Source organism: Schistocerca cancellata, chromosome 11 (genome assembly GCF_023864275.1).
Source record: "Schistocerca cancellata isolate TAMUIC-IGC-003103 chromosome 11, iqSchCanc2.1, whole genome shotgun sequence".
NCBI classification, from domain to species: domain Eukaryota; kingdom Metazoa; phylum Arthropoda; class Insecta; order Orthoptera; family Acrididae; genus Schistocerca; species Schistocerca cancellata.
Window position 1 is genome coordinate 38,537,296 of NC_064636.1, and position 19,262 is coordinate 38,556,557.

Here is a 19,262-nt window from a genome sequence, read left to right on the forward strand (position 1 = left end):
GTTATGAAAACGAGGCAAACTAAAGAAAGCACCAAGTCATTTTCTTTTTTTCTCACCTATTTTCCACGACTTGTAGCGCGAATGCTCTTCTGTGTCTTCCTGTATCGGTCCGCGTCAGTTACGTGCATTAGCAGACGACTCCTCACCAACTAAAGGCGCTACTAGCAGTTCCTATTACTCTTACATGGTGAATGCCCATGCATCAAGTTCCTCTATGAATGTTACTTTTGTTGGCAGCTTGTTGGTTCTGATGAAATCTATGTGACGTCTGGTGTACTTGGCGAAGTGTCCAAGACATTTGTACGTCGGTATTACGCGCGTAATGAATCTAGTAGTTGCCATTTTGCACATCATCTCAACGATATTATTGAGTACACTGTTTATTATAGACCGAAGCGCCAAAGTAACTGGTATACCTATGCGTGATCAAATACAGAAATACATAAAAAGGCAGAATACTGCACTGCAGTCGGCAACGCCTACGTAAGACAACAAGTGTCTGGTGCATTTGTAGATCGGTTACTGCTGCTGTAATGGCAGGTTATCAAGATTTAAGTGGGTTTGAACGTGGTGTTATAGTCGGCGCACGAGCAATGGGACACAGCAGCTCCGACGTGGCTGTGAAGTTGGGATTTTCTTGTACGACCATTTCACGAGTGTTCCGCGAGTAGCAGGAATCTGGCAAAACAAGAATCTACGACATCACTGCTGCCGGAAAAAGATCCTGCAAGAACGGGACCAACGACGACTGAAGACAATCGTTCAGTGTGACAGAAGTGCAACCCTTCCGCAAACTGCTGCAGATTTCTATGCTGGGCCGTCAACAAGTGTGATCATGCGAACCATTCAACGAAACATCATCGTTAGGGACTTTCAGAGCCGAAGACGCACTCGTGTACCCTTGATGACTGCACGACACAAAGCTTTACGCCTCCCTTGGGCCCGCCAACACCGACATTGGACTGTTGAGGACTGGAAACACGTTGCCTGGTCGGACGAGTCTCGTTTCATATTATATCGAGAGGATGGACGTATGCGGGTATGGAGACAACCTCATGAATCTACGGACCCTGCATCTCAGCAGGGGACTTTCCAAGGTGGTGGAGGCTTCATAATGGTGTGGGGCGTGTGCAGTTGGAGTGATATGTGGCCCCTGACACGTCCAGATACGACACTGACAGATGGCACATATAAAGTATCCTACGTGGTCACCTGCATCCGTTGATGTCTATTGTGGATTACGATGCACTTGGGCAATTCCAGCAGGACAATGCTACACCCCAGACGTCCAGAATTGCTAGAGAGTGGCTCCAGGAGCACTCTTCTGAGTTTAAACAGTTTCGCTAGGCACCAAACTCCCCAGACATAAACATTATTCAGCATATCTGGGATGTCTTGCAACGTGCTGTTCAGAAGAGATTTCCATCCCCTCACACTCTTACGGATTTATGGACAGCCCTGCTAAATTCATGGTGTCAGTTCCCTTCAGCACAACTTCAGACATTAGTCGAGTTCTTGCCACGTCGTGTTGCGAAACATCTGCGTGCTCGCTGGGGAACTACATGATTTTAGGCAGGTGTAACAGTTTCTTTGGCTCTTCAGTGTATATGACGCTGAAGAAAGTCACAATGTCGACCACATAATTTTTCTTCGGAAATATTATGAATGCGCATTTACATAATGAATACACCGATGATTAAATATCATCAAACTTCAAATATTCATGATGATGTATTATTACGGACAGAAACGCGTAACTCATGCTATTTTAACGTTACGTGTAACCTTGACAAATTCAGAGTAATGGCACATTTACACCGTCATACTGTTCTAAAATCTGCTGCAGTATTTAGAACACGTAAAATGACCGAAATGTGACTTCTGTAGTATTTACTGACTTGCTTAGCTTTCATTTAATACCTGCTTTTTCCACAATAGCTCAAAGCAATTCTTAGACATAACTTTCTACTACCTATCATAATTTTTACAATCATAAAAATTCGTAGCTTTTACAATAACTATCGCAAAATCGTGGCCTATGTTCCTTTGAACTCGTCTCACTGCGATCAGCTTTCAACTGTCTTAGGTTCACCATAGCGCGTGACTAGGAGCTTGCAACAGCCATATTCGACACAGAGCTCTGTAGCCGCCGTTATATTCCCAATACAATACTTTTCTCCACGACCTCGCTGGGAAACTCCCGCTGCCTTGTCCTTACACGCCTGAGGCTCATTTAGCCACCTGATGCCTTTGCTGCAGGCAACACACACCCCCACCCCTCTCTCTACCTGTGTGAAACATTAGCACACCATGTACTATACTGCAGCTTCATTAAAGAAACTGAAGTTGATACCGATACCTCTGCAACTGATATAGGTGTGACAAAAGACTATAAATCATTTACAGAGCACTTTTCGACAGTTAATCAGATGTAAACAGAAATATAATGCGCTGACCGAAGTGACATCTGTCTCTTAGAACGACGTAATCCAAGTTACATTAAAACATTAATTTACAATAATTAATATGCTATACAGCTTGCAGAAGGAAAATCAATTTTGTAACTCTATTTGTTCATAAAATTACAGGTTGTGCAACAGTGTGCAAATCTGGTGAAAATATTTCGTGGGAAAAGTTCTGCACTCTTGGTCCGACATCTTAGTCATTGCGTCATGTTCTGCGGAAGCATTAGTTGGTTCATCTGCATTTTTGTGGCCGTAGTCATAACTGTAAATTGCAGTGACTCAGATTCCATTACAGGTAAATTTTCTTTTTATGTTGGTGTAAGTCTAGATAACGAATAACAATTTCATAGTCAGTAATAAAATATATTTTCAGTTTTTCCATTGAGATTTGTATGAATTTCTTTTACAGGACCCGATCTGGAAGTCAATGTTTTACGCTTAAGATCTGAAAACCCAGGTAAATATCCTTTTGCATAATTTCTTAGGGCATTTCAAGGTCTAATAGCTTCATTTGGTGCTGACCTATCTCGTTGTGGTTCTCTACTTCCGTGATTTAATAACTGCCTCGCAAAATCTGTTACCTGCTGTAATGGCAGTTGTAATCAACACGTGTACTTTATACGATTTTATTACTTGTATCATCTTCATCCCAAATTTCAGCGTATATCAACGTGAAGCAACGTAAATTTTGGAGATTTTTCGGTATTTACGAGTGCTACATCTAAAAAAATTTTTTAGTAAATGGACTTTGGTTGATCGCTTAGTGAAGCACATGTTATCGCAAATTATAGCTGTTTTTGAGTCTGTTAGCTACTGTAACTTCAAAAGACGTTTAACAAAAATTTATATATTTTTATCCCTGATTTTTCTGCTGTGTTAATAGATACTAGTTCTCAACTGTAATTAGTTATACCTTTAGCTTAACTGATCCAAAAATTAAAAGACAATCCGTTAGCTCATTTTAGTGACATTTGTTTGTTATTCTATAAAAAGTTGCAGCGAGCACAACGCAACTCAACAGTGAATGCGGATGAGTTAGCTGACATTCGTTCATAGCTGGAATTCACCCTGACTGTGGTCAAACAATTAGAAACTGTGCGAATAGGTGTGTTTGGAGGGCTCTCCACAGTCGTGTACCAGAGACAGCAAGCATACGCCTCGTGTGTATTCTGTCTCCTCTACAGGATTTACAGTTTTCATCATTACTGATGCACTTGACACTGAGTGAGTAGACGCCATGAAAAGGAGAGAGAGTGATCAGAGAGAGCTCATGGTGTTTTACCCATACCTCTGACCAACAAGTGACTCACTTCACATGTTTGGAAACATGCTGCGTCCCGTGTGAGGACTAGCCAAACGCAAAAATGCTAGTGATCTATAAATCGTCGGCAATTCCAATGAATGGCGAATGATGGTAACACTTAGAGAAATTGCAACAAGGGTTGGGGAGCAACACGAGTTTCACTCATTTTGCACACCCGATGTCCTCATTTGACATGTTGTAGAGACTATTCCGGCAGCTACTGAGGGAACAGGATGCACCTGCTTCAGATTGTGGCACACATTGGAACGAAAATGCCTGTCGTTGCAGCTCCGAGATCGTGCTTGGATAATTCCAGCATCTGGCAGAGAAGATAGAGAAGAGAAGCCTTGTTCATGGATTTCTGACGAAGCTCACAATCTGCAGCAGTGCCTGAAGAACTTATGGTGCCTCCTGGTTCTGACTCTAGAGGAAGCCAGTTCTATGAAACGCTTGGCTGCAGTTTCCAGGACTTGCACCATTGGCTTGAGAACTGTAAGGTCCCACTAAAATGGTCAGGTGTACATTAGCAGCTGCTACCCAGGTAGCTGACTATGTGTGGAGTGGAGTACCTGTATGATGTTAAGTCTTGTATGTAGGCTGTTTATGTTTTCTTTTTGTAAGTAGGCTGTTCAGGTTTTTTTACTGGTAACGCCACATAGCGCTCGGTATGAAAATCACTGGCTGTGCTGTGTGCAGTATGTGGCTAGTTTGCATTGTTGTCTGCCATTGTAGTGTTGGGCAGCGGCAGCTGGATGTGAACAGCGCGTAGCGTTGCGCAGTGGGAGTTGAGCCACCAGCAGTGGTGGATGTGGGGAGAGAGATGGCGGAGTTTTGTAATTTGTCATGAACTGCTATATATATTATGACTATTAAGGTAAATACATTGTTTGTTCTCTATTAATATCTTTCATTTGCTAACTATCCCTATCAGTAGTTAGTGCCTTCCGTAGTTTGAATCTTTTATTTAGCTGGCAGTAGTGGCGCTCGCTGTATTGCAGTAGTTCGAGTAATGAAGATTTTTGTGAGGTAAGTGATTTGTGAAAGGTATAGGTTAATGTTAGTCAGGGCCATTCTTTTGCAGGGATCTTTGATAGTCAGATTGCGTTGCGCTAAAAACATTGTGTGTCAGTTTAAGCACAGTCTTGTATAATTGTTCAAAGGGGACGTTTCATATGTCGACCCTTAGCCTAGGATACCTCACTGGAATCTTCTGATTTTTTCTTGTAGTTTGTGTATTTAGTGTAGCTTTTGTTTATTGCTAGCGCATAATTATAGAGAGAATTTCCTTGGTAGTCGTGGTTTTTCATTGTTGCACAGTAAAACAGTTGTGGCATGCATGTAGATTTGCACCAAGTATTTCGCAGCTGCGCTTGCAATTAACTAGATATTATTTTCAGTTCTATGTTAATGTGTTCTCTTATTTTTGCTCTACAAATTGTGTTTTTTTGTGTTGTCGTGTGAAATATTGTGACAATAATGGCGTGTGAAAAACGTAATACTAGGCTCCAAAGTAAACTGAGAAATGACTGTGAAGACGAAAGCAGTGTGTTAGCGCCACCGAGTAATGAATTAACTAATGTTCAAAGTAGTAATTTGGTAATTGTGCATAGGGAAATGGAGCAGGCTGCAAACAATGGTGTAGACAGTGAAACAATTAGTGAACAGGGAAGCATTATCGATCGATCGGTCGGCAACAGCTCGCCTCAGCAATCCGAAATGACAGGACACAATATTGCAAATACTGTAGATTCAGGTTTTGCGTCATCACCCTTTTCTCAAATAAGTCAAGACACATTTTCTGCTATTCAAACTGCGAATATTGCCGGTTCAAATGCGTTGCCGAATAGCACTGAGGAACATGTTTCAGACACCAGTGCACTGTTATTACAGTTAATGCAACAAATGGGACAAAGGCTACAAAAGTTTTAATGTTACTCAGGGCCATTCTTTTGCAGGGATCTTTGATAGTCAGATTGCGTTGCGCTAAAAACATTGTGTGTCAGTTTAAGCACAGTCTTGTATAATTGTTCAAAGGGGACGTTTCAGTCTTTCTAATTTTCCCGATAAGAAACACCACCGTAACTGCTCGTACTATCTTTTCTACTACCTCATGTTCCAGGGGAAAGATTCACTTGGCGCTGACATTACACAATGTACACGGTTGGCGGAGCTACTGCAACATTCTCCCATTTCCACTGAGTGGTCAAAACGCGCTCCTGACGCATTAACTCAGCTCGTACTGTTTCTCCGCGAGATGCAGAAGGTCACAGATATAGCCCTCTCTGGCTTCCGTTCAGGTCCGACTTAGGCTGGGACCATAACATAGACGAATCTGCAGGGATGGCAGGGCAGAGATTGAGGAGCAGCTACAAGATTCAAAGGGACTGTTTAAAAACAGTGCTGGAGTTTTTATTGTATGGGATCCTTAGCAGATAGATTCGAAAAAGGTGACTCGTTTCGAGATATGAGTAGCTTGTCACATAGATACTCTGCAACACTGGTTTCTCGTGCTTTATCAAAAAGCCTTCACCTATGATTTTGGCCCTTATATCCTTTAATGTTATAGTATCTCACTGTAACTTTACCTGTTTTATTTATCATGGGTTCGAGATGTTGTTCACTTTCACTACACCTACATCTAGCTGTTCTCTCACATGTTTAGGTGTCTTCTCTTTGTGTGGAGTAAAAGTAGCTGCTGACACGCCACTTTCTTCTTCGATTCCTTTGCGAATATAAGTTTTTACCTGTGTAGAATGCCGACCAGTAAGTGTTATCTCGTTTTTATAATGCTTTCAAAGCTATCAAGTTTATTCCTACTTTCATATTATCACACACCTACTATATATCTGTAAAAGCTATGTACATTCTTAAATTTCTTTCGTACAGCTCTCTAAAGTGATTTTAAATTTTATTTTGGAACCAAATTGATTTTCTGAGAATGTGGCGCCAACTGTTCGAGGACGAAGGAGTTGGATGGTGAAGTTTTTCGGTAATTTTCGCTTTTTAAGACATTCTTAATTTTGCGGATGGGCATTATAAGGCTTCTCTCAAAATCAGCTGGCAGTTTTCCGTGTTCATGTACGCTACAGTTAAGAGCATATAACAGGACTTTGATATCCATTCCAGCCACATAGAGAAGTTAGGACAGAATATTGTCGATTCCTAGGGTACCTAGTTGCTCATGTTTTTTTGAAGCTACTACAAATTCTGATTTTAAAATGAATATAACGAAGTCTTGGGCTGGTAGACAGAAGGACATTGCATATATGTAAAACGTAATTTAACTTCTCATTTGAAGTATCCCCTTATCATCTAAAGAGGATTTTCTAGACACTGGTTATGAACAGGAACTGGTAATTTTTTGAACGAAAATTAGATCTTGCAATTGAGAACTTAACCTTTCAAATTATTAATGTCATCTGAAACGCTGTTTTAGCGTACATCAGCTCAAAATAATTACAGGAAGGAAAGGTGCACTATGTGATCAAAAGTATCCCGACACCTGGCTGCAAATGACTTACAAGTTCGTACCGCCCTCCACCGGTAATGTTGGAATTCGGTATGGTGTTGGCCCACCCTTTGCCGTGATGACAACTGCTTCTCTCGCAGGCATACGTTCAGTCAGGTGCTGGAAGATTTCTTGAGGAATGGCAGCCCATTCTTCACGAAGTGCTACACTGTGCAGAGGTATCTACAATGTGCGGTAAGGCCTTGCACAAAGACGGCGTTCCAAAACATTCCGAAAGTGTTCTATAGGGTTCAGGTCAGGACTCTCTGCAAGCCAATCCATTACAGGGATGTTACTGTCGTGTAACCACTTCGCCATAGGCCGTGCATTATGAACAGGTGCTTGATCGTGTTGAAAGGTGCAATTTCAATCCCCGAATTGCTCTTCAACAGTGGGAAGCCAGAAGATGCTTAAAATATCAATGTAGGCCTGTGGTGTGATAGTGCCACGCAAAACGACGATGGGTGTAAGTCCCTTCCATGAAAAACACGACCACACCATAACACCACCGACTCCGAATTTTACTGTTGGCACTACACACGCTGGCAGATGATGTCCACTGGGGATTCGCCATACACACACCCAGATATCGGATCGCCACATTGTGTACCGTGATTCGTCACTCCACACAACGTTCTTCCACTGTTCAATCGTCCAATGTTTACGCTCCTCACACCAAGCGAGGCGTCGTTTGGCATTTACCCGTGTGATGTGTGGCTTATGAGCAGCCGCACGACCACGAAATCCCAGTTTTCTCACCTCCTGCCGAACTGTCATAGTACTTGCAGTGGATCCTGATGCAGTTTGGAATTCGTGTGTTATGGGTTGGATAGATGTCTGCCTATTACACATTACGACCCTTTTCAACTGTCGGCGGTCTCTGTCAGTCAACAGACGAGATCAGCCTGTACGCAATCGTTCTGTATGTGTCCTTTTACGTTTCCACTTCACTATCACATCAGAAACAGTGGACCTAGGGATGTTTAGGAGTGTGGAAATCTCGCGTACAGACGTAAGACACAAGTGACACCCAATATATTCAATAACCTTACCACATTCAAAGCCCATGAGTTCTGCGGAGCGCCCCATTCTGCTCTCTCACGATGTCTAATGACTATTGAGGTCGCTGATATGGAGTACCTGGCAATAGGTGGTGGCACAATGCACCTAATATGAGAAACGTATGTTTTTGGGGGTATCCGTATACTTTTGATCACATTTTGCAGTATTGGCATGTGTAAGAAGTGCTGAAAACTGGTTGCAGTCTGATTATGTTGCTACCCCAAGTTAATGGTTCCTAGAAACGCACCCGACACACTATTGGCCCGTCGTTGACCCTGTGTAACTGGCAACAAAGAGGAGTATCAGTCAGGAGCACAGCAATACAGTTTTTCTGCAGTACAATATTGTTGTTTCTTTGAACAAATGTGGCCGTGCGGTTAAAGGCGCTTCAGTCTGGAACCGCGTAACCGCTACGGTCACAGTTTCGAATCCTGCCTCGGTCATGGATGTGTGTGATGTCCTTAGGTTAGTTAGGTTTAATTAGTTCTAAGTTCTAGGCGACTGATGACCTCAGAAGTTAGGTCGCATAGTGCTCAGAGCCATTTGAATAAATGGAAATATCAGGATGATAACTCGTTGAATAAAGAACTGCCACTTTGTGAATGATCTCCTAGGCAAACAACTGTAGAAGGAAATTAAGGATATGAGATTTGCACCCCATCTGTGGCTTGTTTTGCAGACGAAATGTGCTGAAACCAATAGAAAATTGTTTAAGTGGTTTAATTAAAGACTAGATTACCACTCGCTGCTTCTCTCAGGCAGACTGTATGGTGTGCACAGATATTTCTTTCTTTAATCGAATTTTTATATTGTTAACAAATTTCTACACGTTATAAACATTTCATCAAATTAAGGCCACCTAAGCGTGGTCTCTTCTGAACATACTTCTGACAAAAAGATGATTCTGGCAGCTGAAGTCCAAATTTTTTTGTTAATCATGCGTTTCACGTTCTTGTGGGGATATTGACATATAAACTTTCATTCTGTAATACATATTTATTTATATCTAATAGAGAATTGAAATACCATTTTCATAGACTTAACTCTACAGTTTTTAATGAAATATTTTCTTGAAATTTTCCATCCCCCATTTCACCCCCTGAGGGGTTCAGTTTCCAAACAAAGTGAAACACGTAATGTATGTATTTCTGACATAGAAGGCAAATACAAATTTCCGTATATTTAGCTTTTAATATGCTTTCGTAATGAAATAATTCCATTAAACTTTTCATCCTGTGTCTCACTCCTGTAGACCTTGAACTTCCAGAAAAACTTTTTTTTTTAAAAAAAAAGGTCAAATACCAATTTCTACAGACGTATTTTTTTTTAATGTTTCATTAGTTCTTCAACATGATTTATTTTCAAATAAACTTTCACCCACTGTTTTAGCCCCTTAGTGGCTCAATTACCAAAAATTCTCAAAGTATTATTTATTTCTGACTGGAAAACCACATACCAATTTTCGTAGTTCTAGCTTCAAAATTACCACAACCCTTTAATGCCAAGTATCGCGAATTCGCGTCATATCAGTGCTCTACTAATAAATGGAAGGTTAACTGTTATTTAATATCACTGCCGCTAGATGCTGATTCTTCATGAACCTGAGTGTTTCGGGCACATCTAAAGCACCACAGTTTTTGTGTATTACATTTCATTTAGAAATTTATTCAGGCATTAAGGAGTTGCCAGTGACCTATTTTCAAAAAACGCTTTATCCCCCATTTCACCGCCTTAAGGGTGAAATTTCGAAAAATGCCTTCTTAAGCGACGCCTACAATTTAAGATCAACATGCTCTCCAAATTTCAACTTCTATCCTTAGCGGATTGGGCTGGGTGCTGATGAGTCAGTGAGAGATACAGTTATTGGCCTTCATACACTGAAGAGCCACAGAAAGCCTAACATCGTGTAGGGCCCGAGCAAGCACGCAGAAGTGCCGCAGCACGAAGTGGAATGGACTCGACTAATGGCTGAAGTAGTGCTGAAGGGAACTGACACCATGAATCCTGCAGGGCTGTACATAAATCACTAAGAATACGAAGGAGTGGCGATCTCTTCTCAACAGCACGTTGCAAGGCATCCCAGATATGCTCAATAATGTTCATGTATGGGGAATTTGGTCGCCAGCGGAAGTGTTCAAACACAGAAGAGTGTTCCTCGAGCCACTCTGTAGCAATTGTGGACATGTGGGTGTCGCATTGTCCTGCTGGAATTTCGCTAGTCCGTCAGAATGCACAATGGACGTTAATGGATGCAGGTGATCAGACAGGATAATTACATACATGTCACCTGTCAGAGTCATACCTAGACATATCAGGGGTCAGATATCACTCCAACTGCACACACCCACACGACTAGAGAGCCTCCACCAGCTTGAACAGCCGCTGCTGACATGCAGGGTCTATAGATTCATGAGGTTGTCTCCATAGCGGCACACGTCCATCTGCTCGATACAGTTTGAAACGAGACTTGTCCGACCAGGCAACATGTTTCCAGTCATCAATAGTAGAATGTTAAGGTTGGCGGGCCCAGGCGAGGTATAAAGCTTTGTTTCGTGCATTCATCGAGAGTACACCTGTGGGCTTTTGGCTCCAAAAGCCCACATCGATGATTTTTCGGTGAATGGTTCACACGCGGACACTTCTTCATGGCCCAGTATCGAAATCTGTAGCAATTTACGAAAGGGTTGGACTTCCGTCACGTTGAATGATCTCATGAGTTGTCAGTGGTTCTGTTCTTGCAGGATCTTCTTCCAGCCGCAGTGTTGTCAGAGATTTGGTGTTTATACCGGATTTCTGATACTTGTGGTACACTCGCGAGATAGTCGTACCGGAAAATCCCCACTTCTTTGCTGCCTCAGATATGGTGTGTCCCATGGCTCGTGCGCCGACTATAGCACCACGTTCAAACTCACTTGGTAAACGGTCTAACAACTGCGTCCAACACTTGTTGTCTTAGGCAGGTGTTGCCGATCACACTGTTGTATCCTGCCTGTTTACGTATCTCTGTATTTGAATATACGTGCCTATACCTGTTCCTTTCGCTCTTCAATGTACACTGAGATTTGAAGCTGTTCACCTATTTAATTGTTTCGAGAGAGAAAGCATATTGTTGCGACCCACATAAAATGTAAAATATTCAAAATAGTTACTTGATGCAGGTCTGCATATGGGTCAAGTAAGTAAGCAGAGTGTTCTATGGGGGCACAAGGTTCTTAGTGACACTGTGTGTTTCAGGACAGTCCACAGTGGAACCAGAAACGGAGGCTAAGGAGACCCCAGTTGTGGATCTGAGCGCCCTGCTGGACGCCGGGGAGGGCGCCGTGGTGACCCTGGTGGCCGGCGACACGCGTCTCGCAGCGCACAGGGCCGTCCTGGCTTCCAGGAGCCCTGTATTCGAAGCCATGTTCCGGCAGGACCCGCTGGAGGCCAGCAGCGGTCTGGTCGCAGTCCAGGACGTGGACGGCCCGGTGCTGCGCCAGCTGCTGGCCTACCTGTATACACTCCAGGCCCCCCGGCTGCCCGACCTGTCTGCGCAGCTGCTGGCCGCAGCTGATAAGTTCGGCGTGTCGGCCCTGAAGGCGGAGTGCGAGCTGCAGCTGGCCGCACAGCTGTCCGTCGAGACAGCGGCGGCCGTGGCTGCTCTCGCGGTCAGGCACTCCTCTGACAGCCTCAAGCAGGCGGCCATTAAATTCATAAGGGCTCACTTGATCCAGGTGATTTTCACACGGGGCTGGGCTGACGCAGTGCGCTCCCAGCCTCAAGACATGGCTGATGTGTATCGCCTGCTCTTGGAGACGCCAATAGAAACGAGGTAAGCATAGGCCGCTCTTCTGTGCTGTCCACTTCTATATGTACAGAGTTATTACAAATGATTGAAGCGATTTCACAGCTCTAAAATAACTTTATTGTTTGAGATATTTTCAAAATGCTTTGCACACACATACAAAAACTCAACAAGTTTTTTTAGGCATTCACAAATGTTCGATATGTGCCCCTTTAGTGATTCGGCAGACATCAAGCCGATAATCAAGTTCCTCCCACACTCGGCGCAGCATGTCCCCATCAATGTATTCGAAAGCATCGTTGATGCGAGCTCGCAGTTCTGGCACGTTTCTTGGTAGAGGCGGTTTAAACACGGAATCTTTCACATAACCCCACAGAAAGAAATCGCATGGGGTTAAGTCGGGAGAGCGTGGAGACCATGACATGAATTGCTGATCATGATCTCCACCATGACCGATCCATAGGTTTTCCAATCTCCTGTTTAAGAAATGCCGAACATCATGATGGAAGTGCGGTGGAGCACCATCCTGTTGAAAGATGAAGTCGGCGCTGTCGGTCTCCAGTTGCGGCATGAACCAATTTTCCGCAGGCTACGCGTGAAACTTGCCTGCACGCGTTCAACCGTTTCTTCGCTCACTGCAGGCCGACCCGTTGATTTCCCCTTACAGAGGCATCCAGAAGCTTTAAACTGCGCATACCATCGCCGAATGGAGTTAGCAGTTGGTGGATCTTTGTTGAACTTCGTCCTGAAGTGTCGTTGCACTGTTATGACTGATTGATGTGAGTGCATTTCAAGCACGACATACGCTTTCTCGGCTCCTGTCGCCATTTTGTCTCACTGCGCTCTCGAGCGCTCTGACGGCAGAAACCTGAAGTGCGGCTTCAGCCGAACAAAACTTTATGAGTTTTTCTACGCATCTGTAGTGTGTCGTGACCATATGTCAATGAATGGAGCTACAGTGAATTTATGAAATCGCTTCAATCATTTGTAATAGCCTTGTATGTGTGTGTGTGTGTGTGTGTGTGTGTGTGTGTGTGTGTGTGCGCGTAAATTTACCAGCCTACATTGTTTGCCACTGAGTTTCCTTAGACCTGTCTGTCGTGTATCATCAATGGCCATCTATTTTGTGTCCCATTAGGCTACTGTTAACTAGTTCATGCAAGTAGCCTTGTTGTCTCTGCTGCTGCTGACAGTGAGGTACCTATAAATGGCGACATGCTGTAAATTGGGAACATAAAGATGAGAAGCATGTGCGTCACGTATTATTTGCACCGGGAACTCTTTACGACTCTGCACTAAGGTTCAAGAAGGCCAGAAACGTATTACAATTTCCCGACTATCGTGTTACTGTACTGTGAATACTCACCCGTAGAAAAGTTAGTTGTAACAAAGCAGACAGTTGAAGTAATCGCTATTCCCACATCAGTACTACAGTTTAGTATTTCTTTTTCACTTTCTAGGTACATGTGTGCAATATGCCTGGAAATTCCATAGCATCGTTAGTTTATTCCTCCAAGCAATACGTGGACGTTAGGAATAACTTTTCAGAAGTACATTAGGCTCCAAGAAGATGTGTGTTGTTCTCAGTTGGAGCATGTGTGCAATACATCTATTATAGCAGGTGACGTGAGCACATGTGCACCAGGTTGCAGCTGCTTGCTCCTCGCAGATCTTGTGAACACCCCACAAGGCAAAAAAGAACTAGCCCTCACAACAACAAGGCAGCCTCAGTCAGCTGCACATGACGCAGGGCCTTTCATCCCCAAAATGTGTCCTGTGCTTTGGAACACTCCAGTCTATAGCATGCACAGGAGAGAACATTACCACTCAAGACGCTGTACTTGCTTCTTCGAGGAGCAGGTCAAATCTCTGCCCACCCATCTTGCTTGAAAATCTCTGCAGTGTTACTCATTTCTGTCCAGTCTACTCTGCAGTGGTTCCATCTACTGAGACCTTCGCTATCCCACCTATTGCTGTTACTAATTCATCTCTAAAAACGACAATACTGATGGGACGGGGACCTATCGATACAACTGTCCTTTGTTGCATACTGTATCACAATACAAGTATTCCCTACAAGTGTAGTGCCTAATAATTCCCACATATCTCCTTTGTCTTTCTTATATGCTTAAATATTTATGCAGTATTGGATACACTGGAATTCCTGCCTGATCTACTTTTCATTTTTTTTCTATCTTTCTCTCTTTCTATATATATATATAAAGATTTTAAAAAAAGTTGTAATTCCAATTTGTTTGTTCAGAGGAAGAACCACACAAAACCTGTCACCCCACTCCATGTGTGGATGGTGGAAAGCAACTTAGAAAGCTTCAGTGGGAACCCTCGCTTTTTATTTTTACGATTCAACAGCTAAATCTACAAACATTTTGTCTGAAGCATTTTTTTCCTTCCGCCAAAGATGGAACTGTGATCCCAACCTCCATGCTGTGAGAGTACATGAAGCAATATTTCATAACTTCTAATTGGGAACCCAATTCGCATCATTGTATTCCTTCAACATATTGAAAAGGGAGTTACTCAACATGACACTGTGGTCATGTAGCGAACTATGACATATCATAACAGGCAGTATACTGTGACCTGATCTTAAATATCATTTGGACATCGAACAGATATCGGCTCTAAGCATTACAACACTTACACAGTGTTTATTGCCCTCACACCTACCTATCATTTGGTGCATGCTGGTGCAAGTGGACGACGAATGTTCGATGATTTATGGAGCATGTAGGAGTCTGCTGTTGCCTTATATGCCCGTTTAGATACCTCTCATATGTGCCTCTTTCTGTACAAACTGTTGCTTGGTATGGTAATATACCAGTATGGGGAGCTCGGCAGAAGTGGTGGATACGGTGATTAGATCAATGGTAAGTTATGCATCTTACTGGAACTACTACCACTGTTAGCAATGTGTTGACCACTGTTATTTGTGTGCTGACAATTTTCCATCAGTACTGTCTGCAGGAAACTGCTCTCTGGCCCCCATGTGAAGACACTCTCCTGAGCAGTATCTCTTTGTGCAGCACGCCAGCTGTTGCAGACAGTGACAGCAGGGCCACTCCCACTCCCGCCACTGAGCCACACAGCGACCACAGCGGGACCCCTGCCACAGCCGCACCACCAACCACTCAACGCCCAGCTGCTCCACCTGATGGCAATGCCCTCTCTCTTCTGCGGTGAGTTCTGTCACTACAGACGCACATCTTCCACATCCACAGTGTTGCTTATGGTGGCACTAACCAAACGCTGTGGAAAAAAATTGAATTTAGCAGTATTGCATCTTTATATTTTAAATGAAGCGGAGCTTGTGACTGTTAACAACAAACTTATTGTTTCAGTTGATTTCTACAACCCTCATAGCATACATGTACTGAATTGCACTAAGTATCGAGACTGGATGTCATTCCATTGATGCTCCACATACTTTTCTCGATTTACCGTGTATGCAGGCTGCCCCTAAACATTTTACAATTGAGTAAATGTTTTCTGTGTTTAATTTTAAAAGAATATTATCTCCTTACTTGTTTTATATTATGCAACATTTATAAAACAATTGGGCTTTCAAGAGACAATGATAATCTGCTACCTACCCACCTCACCGTGGGCTACTAAAGTACCAATGGAAGGTACGGTATAACTTGCCAGTAGCCAAAGAGGTCTTGATCCAGAACACATTGAGGAACAATGTGTTGACACATGTGGAAGCTCATAAAAATTAATTGTCAGGATTTAAATCTCTTAGTGCACAGTGGTACAGCTTTGTATAATGTGATACTTAACTTGAGTATATAGTTTTTTGAATGGCAAGTAACACATGGCGAGGCAGAAATGACGCCTTGTCTGGTGCCAGTCAGCTGCGTGCAAGTCAAGTGACACGCTTTCAGTAGCGCCTGTGGTGCAAGGACATAATGTCCCTTTACTTTTGTGTCACGTCATCCACTTCTCCTAGCAGTGTCAACCACACAGACGTACTTGTCTTCGTCCTATATCTACAGCGTGATGTGATGCACAGTACATTCAACTTTCAACACAGTTAGCATCCTTGTCCCAGAGCAGATCTGGCCCCAGCGCCCATGATTTCTCACGCTACATGGGCTATGCTGACCATTTTCTAGGCCATCATTATTATCAGAAAGTGAAACGACTCATGCTGATGACTTGTCACAACATAATATCTTTGGTTTAATTCAACATTTCCTGTTCTATTTTCCCATATCTTCTTATTCTGGATTCATTTTGGTGTCTTTCTAGTAGACAACAGCTTCGAATAACACAGAGCTATCTAGCATCCATACTTACCACTGTGCCTCCTACAGCAAGGTCCCTAACGCCTGAACTACATTTAATGGCTATTGCCATTAGTTTGGGCGTAGCCCCCTATTGGGAGCTAACATACATCCACAAGCGACAACATAAGCAAGCCCCTACAAATTAGGAACTCTGACTGGATATGCCAGCTGCTATTAAAGCAGGCTAGAGCAGGGAAGGCGACAAGCTCACACACTGATGCGCAAACAAACCGCCAGCTCTACCCTACACTCTGAATACGATATGTGACCTATTGGACACCAAACGATGATGACCCTAACTGTTACAGATATGCTGACGCTCACCGAGAAGCCAACACTGGCACCCCACTGCAGACGCCGAGTAACACCACTGCACAACGTAAAAGGTATGCACCTGTATGATACCCATTACTAACAAAGTCTACCCTTGCGTGAGCTGTACAGTCAGCAACAAAACGGCTACTGCTCTTACAACCCGCCCCAACTATCGCAGAGGTGTTTCGCCTTGGCTCTTGCCTAGGGACCTTTCTCCCACTGTCCTTCAAACCGCTGCTCTTCTGTCAACTTTAGACCCAATCCCTCTCAGGAGTCCGCAGCTCGTGGTCTCGCGGTAGTGTTCTCTTTTCCCTACCATGGGGTCCCGGGTTCGATTCCCGGAGGGGTCAGGGATTTTCACCTGCCTCGAGTTGACTGGGTGTTGTTGTGTCGTCTTCATCATCATCATTCATCCCCATTACAGTCAGAGGAGAGCAATGGCAAACCACCTCCGCTAGGACCTTGCCTGGTACAGTGGTGTGGGTCTCCTGCATCGTCCCCCACGCTCTGTCAAGGAGAATGCGACTTCATCATCATCATCATCATCATCATCATCATCTCTCTAGATGAGGGCGTTAATCATAACAGGCATACACAAACATCGCAGTACCCACATCCTGCGAGGCATCACTTAGTGAAAAGTGACCAATATGTAGAGATGGCAGTAGTCCTTTCGTGTTGGGCATCATGTCAGTGTGGGTGAGGAAGGGCTTCAATCTATTTCTGATTTAAATTTCTGTACAGTTGTTATCGATATGTATTCAGAGTCATGCCCAATATTTGTCACATCACTCCAGCATAACTCTTTACTCCTGTATATACTTTTGAGTCGTGCTTTTTTATTTTTTTTTATTTTTTACGAAGTGTTGATTAGTGTGCTGAGCTCCTAGTATTGGGTTTTCATGAAGAGCAGTGATAGATTAGGTCAATGGTAATTCATTCATCTTAGAGGACCTATTACTGTCGTCGTTACTGTGTGTTATATGATTTGTGTATGGCCGATCCATCAGAAGTAGTAATCTGCTGTCTGACCTCCACATGAAAACACTTTGCCACGTCAGTCTCTCTGTGGGGGCACGCAAGCCACTGGAGACAGTGGGGAATCCCCAGCCACTCCTCTTCACCACGACCACAGCGACTATTTCTGGACTCTTGCCTCAGCTGCACTGTCCACGGCTCCCCGCCTCTCTCCCACACCTTGTAACGCCACCATGTCTGTCCTGCAGTAAGTTCTCTGCACACATTTTCTACATTCACATTATAACTTACGGGGGCATTCAGCAAGTGTTATGGACCAAAAATGGAATATCACTTTAATGGATTTTTCAATAAAGCTGAGGTTAAGACTGTTAACAGCAAACTTGCTCACAGACGGAATCTTTCACTTTGAGACAGAGTGTACACTCAAATGAAACTTCCTGGCACATGTAAATGGTGCCTGGACCAGGAATCGCACCAGGGACCTTAGCCTTTTGGAGGCAACTGCTCTACCAACTGATGATCCCCCGCATAATACTTCCACTAGTACATCTCATAAATTCCAAATCACACAGAAGTTTTCCTGCGATAGTTGGTAGAATTGTTCTCCTGGTAGAAAGGTTATTGTGGAGAAGTGGCTTAGCCACAGCCTGTGAGAGTGTTTCCTTTCTTAGCCAAGCGGTCTAGGGCGCTGTGCGGCTGGTCCCAGTGGAGGTTCGAGTCCTCCCTCGGGCATGTGTGTGTGTGTGTGTGTGTGTGTGTGTGTGTGTGTGTGTGTGTTTGTTTGTTTTTAGGATAATTCAGGTTGAGTAGTACATAAGCTTAGGGACTGATTGATGACCTTAGCAGTTAAGTCCCATATGATTTCACACACATTTGAACATTTTTTTTCCTTTTTTCTGGCAATGCTGGTTCTGCAAATTTCGCAGCAGAACTTTTCAGAAGTTTGGAAAGTAGGGCATTAAAGGATGTAAAGCTATGAGGGCGGGTCCAAAGTCGCGCTCGGGTAGAGCACATGCGCTGTTGGTAGAGCACATGAATGGGAAGGCTAAAGTCCCAGCTTACAGTTCCAATTGTAATCTTACCCTCCCACATTAAATTTTCCTATCTCTTCATTAGTTTAAAAAGCTTTTACTTACTTCATTTTCTCGTTGTTGGCTGCAGTCACGCCTAGGAGATTATTCTTGAGGCTGTAAGTCCTTTAACTCAGTGGGTTCCTGTTGATCTGATAACTGATGAAGTAATTTCTCTTTCTGTGACATTTTTCTTTGCTTTTCCCATTCTTTTATGTCACACCGTCTTTACAATTTCCACTTCCATAAAAACAATAATTACAGTGTTAATGCCAAAATTAAAACATGTCTGATTCCATCAGAGGCATGCCCACTATTCCTAACATTCTGCGGTACTAACTATAATCCAAAGAGTTTACAAAGCAAAAGAGAATACAAACTTTCTTGACAAAAGAAGAAGCTTCATCAAGTTATATCATTTTTTTATAAGTGAGTTCAGAGACCAATTTAATAATTAGAATTAG

The 19,262-nt window shown here is 43.3% G+C and overlaps 1 protein-coding gene across 1 annotated transcript in view; it reads left to right on the forward strand.

Moving 5' to 3' along the window:
* LOC126108773 (receptor-interacting serine/threonine-protein kinase 4-like) overlaps positions 1-19,262 on the forward strand; it is a 52,421-nt gene that overhangs the window by 2,190 nt on the left and 30,969 nt on the right. The window contains exons 2-6 of the mRNA XM_049914124.1: positions 2,589-2,760; positions 2,875-2,922; positions 11,573-12,149; positions 15,167-15,319; positions 16,741-16,818. Of these exons, the coding sequence (XP_049770081.1) occupies positions 2,673-2,760; positions 2,875-2,922; positions 11,573-12,149; positions 15,167-15,319; positions 16,741-16,818 (944 nt within the window). The 5' untranslated portion in view covers positions 2,589-2,672. The remainder of the gene's footprint in view (positions 1-2,588; positions 2,761-2,874; positions 2,923-11,572; positions 12,150-15,166; positions 15,320-16,740; positions 16,819-19,262) is intronic.